The following is a 2,500-nucleotide window of genomic DNA, read 5'->3' as shown; positions in this document are numbered from 1 at the left end:
GCTTTTTATGTGCTGCCCTGCTTAAAAATTTTGCTAATTGGATGCTATTTATGACAAAAGATGTGTGGTAAATATGACAGAGGTGATATGAGTTCTTTGATAATGAAGAACAGGGCCTTTCTGAGGGGAGTAATGAAGGGCACACTGTTAAGCAGCTTGCATACATTCTCACCTTTTTCCTTTTTTCTACCCTGACACCCACTTTCCAGGGTACATCAGCATTAAGTGACACTGTAATCATAAATTGAAAATGATACTTCCAGAGGAATTGGCAAACTTGACATTTCATTATATTTGTTAACACATGCCACAAATGATTGTTAGTGAGGAAATTCCATTTCCCTCTCTCCATCTCCAATCAGATTTAATTTGAAAATTTTCAGCCTCCTCCGGCTAATTTGCAATTAAGACAATTTTGTTTGAATATGTAGTAATGTCATTACCATTCCACGAAATTAGCAAGGAGACTAAAGGTCAGTGTAAAATTTTCCAGCTGGCTGGAGCCTCTCTGCTGAGATTTGGGACTATGGGAAAAAAAAAAAAAATTCTGGCAGCAACAGAATAGCAACTTACTTGAAGTCCTGTTGGTTGAAAACATTGCCTCCTTCATTATTGCTGTTGTTGTTGCTTCACTGGGGGCTACACCTGTTTAACCATAGGGGCAGTCAATAGTCAGCAACTGGCTTTGTATTTAAGGAAATAGACTTTTGCTGAAGTCTGGTAGGACAAGAAGTTAGTCCTAAGTAACATTGCAGTAGATTATTAGATAACCTCTAACAGCATCCTCTAATTAGAGTTCTTATGATACAATTTCATCCTGTAATTAGTTGAGATTGGCTGCTTCCTTTTGCAGCTTATTAGTGGCAACACAGCTGTAGAAGTGAAACCACTCTCATTTGTCAAACCTTTTTAAGTCTTTTTCTCTTGTCTCTACCTTTTTCCTGCCCTTCTCTTGGGCCTTTGCAGCTAAATCTGGTGTCTAGTGTCACCATGTCGAAGAACATGTTGGAGACATCCCCACAGAGCTTACCTCAAACCCCTACCACACCAACGGCCCCAGTCACCCCGATTACCCAGGGACCCTCAGTAATCACCCCAGCCAGTGTGCCCAATGTGGGAGCCATACGAAGGCGACATTCAGACAAATACAACATTCCCATGTCATCAGGTAGGATATCAATGCTCAGTAGAGCTCTTTTACTTTGGGAGAGGAAAACTATAGCTGAAGCAACTGTACATGAGCCATTCCAGAGCACATGGAAACTCAAGTCATGATTTATGGAGTGATCATTGTTTTATTCCTGGTAAATGCGGATAGGGGCGATTCCCTAAGCACATCGTGATGAATTGTTCTGAGGGGTTGTTCAGGAAAGCAAGCTCTCCCCATTAGAGACATTGAGAGATGTGTTGTCAGGACAGCCCATATTATCACCTCAATTCAATGAGATCCTTTGATCTCGGAGGGAAGACGGTAGCCATGCAACATCTGCGAGTAATGCCGTAGGAGAAGAGCCATTTAAAAGGACAGATAGGAAGCACCATTGCCCTATGCAAGACAGTGCAGGCTTTACAGGCATCAGTCTTTGTCAAGGTGCTACCTAATGAAATCCTAGCAGAGGTCCTGATGCCTACATGCCACTTTGCTTAAGATGTGTCTGAGAGGCACAGTTGGCACGGAACACGAATTTACCTTCTCTCTCTCCCTACTCCCTCCCACCCCCAACCCCTCACCCCTGCCCTGGGGGCATCTGGATAATCACAGTCACACATTGTAACCGTGATTAGCCCAGAGCCCACTTTGTACAAAAAGTGAAGTTATTTTCAACATGGGCGCTTGTGAGGGTTTTGTGTTTCCTTTGTTAGAGGGCCATAGATGCCGAGAGATGATCCTGGTATGCTTTATGAAGTATTAGATGAGAAAAGCAAAGATTATGGCAGGGGGGCGAAAGTCCATGTAAGAACTTGCCTAAACCACCCACTTAAAAGAGGACCTGGCTGTTGGAAAAAATCCTCAGGCCAGCTGGTTGCACGGTTCCTGAAGTACCGCCAACAACTAGGGACGCTTCATTTGCACTTCACGTCAGAAATGGCCTTTTCCATAAAATTCAATTCCACTGTCATGCTTTGTGCTTTCACTAGTCAGTGGCTCTCTCACTGAATCACTTCACCAGTACTAGGGGAAAATATGAAAAATCAATGATACGCAATGGGAATTATTAGCAGAATTAACACCTAGTTTTTATTTTTATAGAGATTGCCCCAAACTACGAGTTTTATAAAAATGCAGATGTCAGACCTCCATTTACTTATGCAACTCTCATAAGGCAGGTAAGTAGAGGGAAAATTAACTTTGCCTGATTAAATTAAAATTCATAAATGCTTAAGAAAGACTTGGATGAGAAAGTGTCATCTAGCCTAGTTAGTAAACCATTATTTTATGTCACTCTGTATCTTGTCTCATTTCAGGCTATCATGGAGTCATCTGACAGGCAGTTAACAC

The 2,500-nt window shown here is 42.0% G+C and overlaps 1 protein-coding gene across 2 annotated transcripts in view; it reads left to right on the top strand.

The window, feature by feature from the left end:
- FOXP2 (forkhead box P2) overlaps positions 1–2,500 on the top strand; it is a 528,540-nt gene that overhangs the window by 496,227 nt on the left and 29,813 nt on the right. For both annotated transcript variants that reach the window (XM_082662359.1, XM_082662358.1), the window contains 3 exons: positions 967–1,168; positions 2,252–2,328; positions 2,467–2,500. The exon at positions 2,467–2,500 is cut by the window's right edge and continues 68 nt beyond it. In XM_082662359.1, the coding sequence (XP_082518485.1) occupies positions 967–1,168; positions 2,252–2,328; positions 2,467–2,500 (313 nt within the window). The remainder of the gene's footprint in view (positions 1–966; positions 1,169–2,251; positions 2,329–2,466) is intronic.

This window comes from Grampus griseus, assembly GCF_964374135.1.
Source record: "Grampus griseus genome assembly, chromosome: 9".
Lineage (NCBI taxonomy): Eukaryota > Metazoa > Chordata > Mammalia > Artiodactyla > Delphinidae > Grampus > Grampus griseus.
Note: the sequence above shows the minus strand (reverse complement) of the source record. Positions and strands in the feature narration are given on the sequence as shown.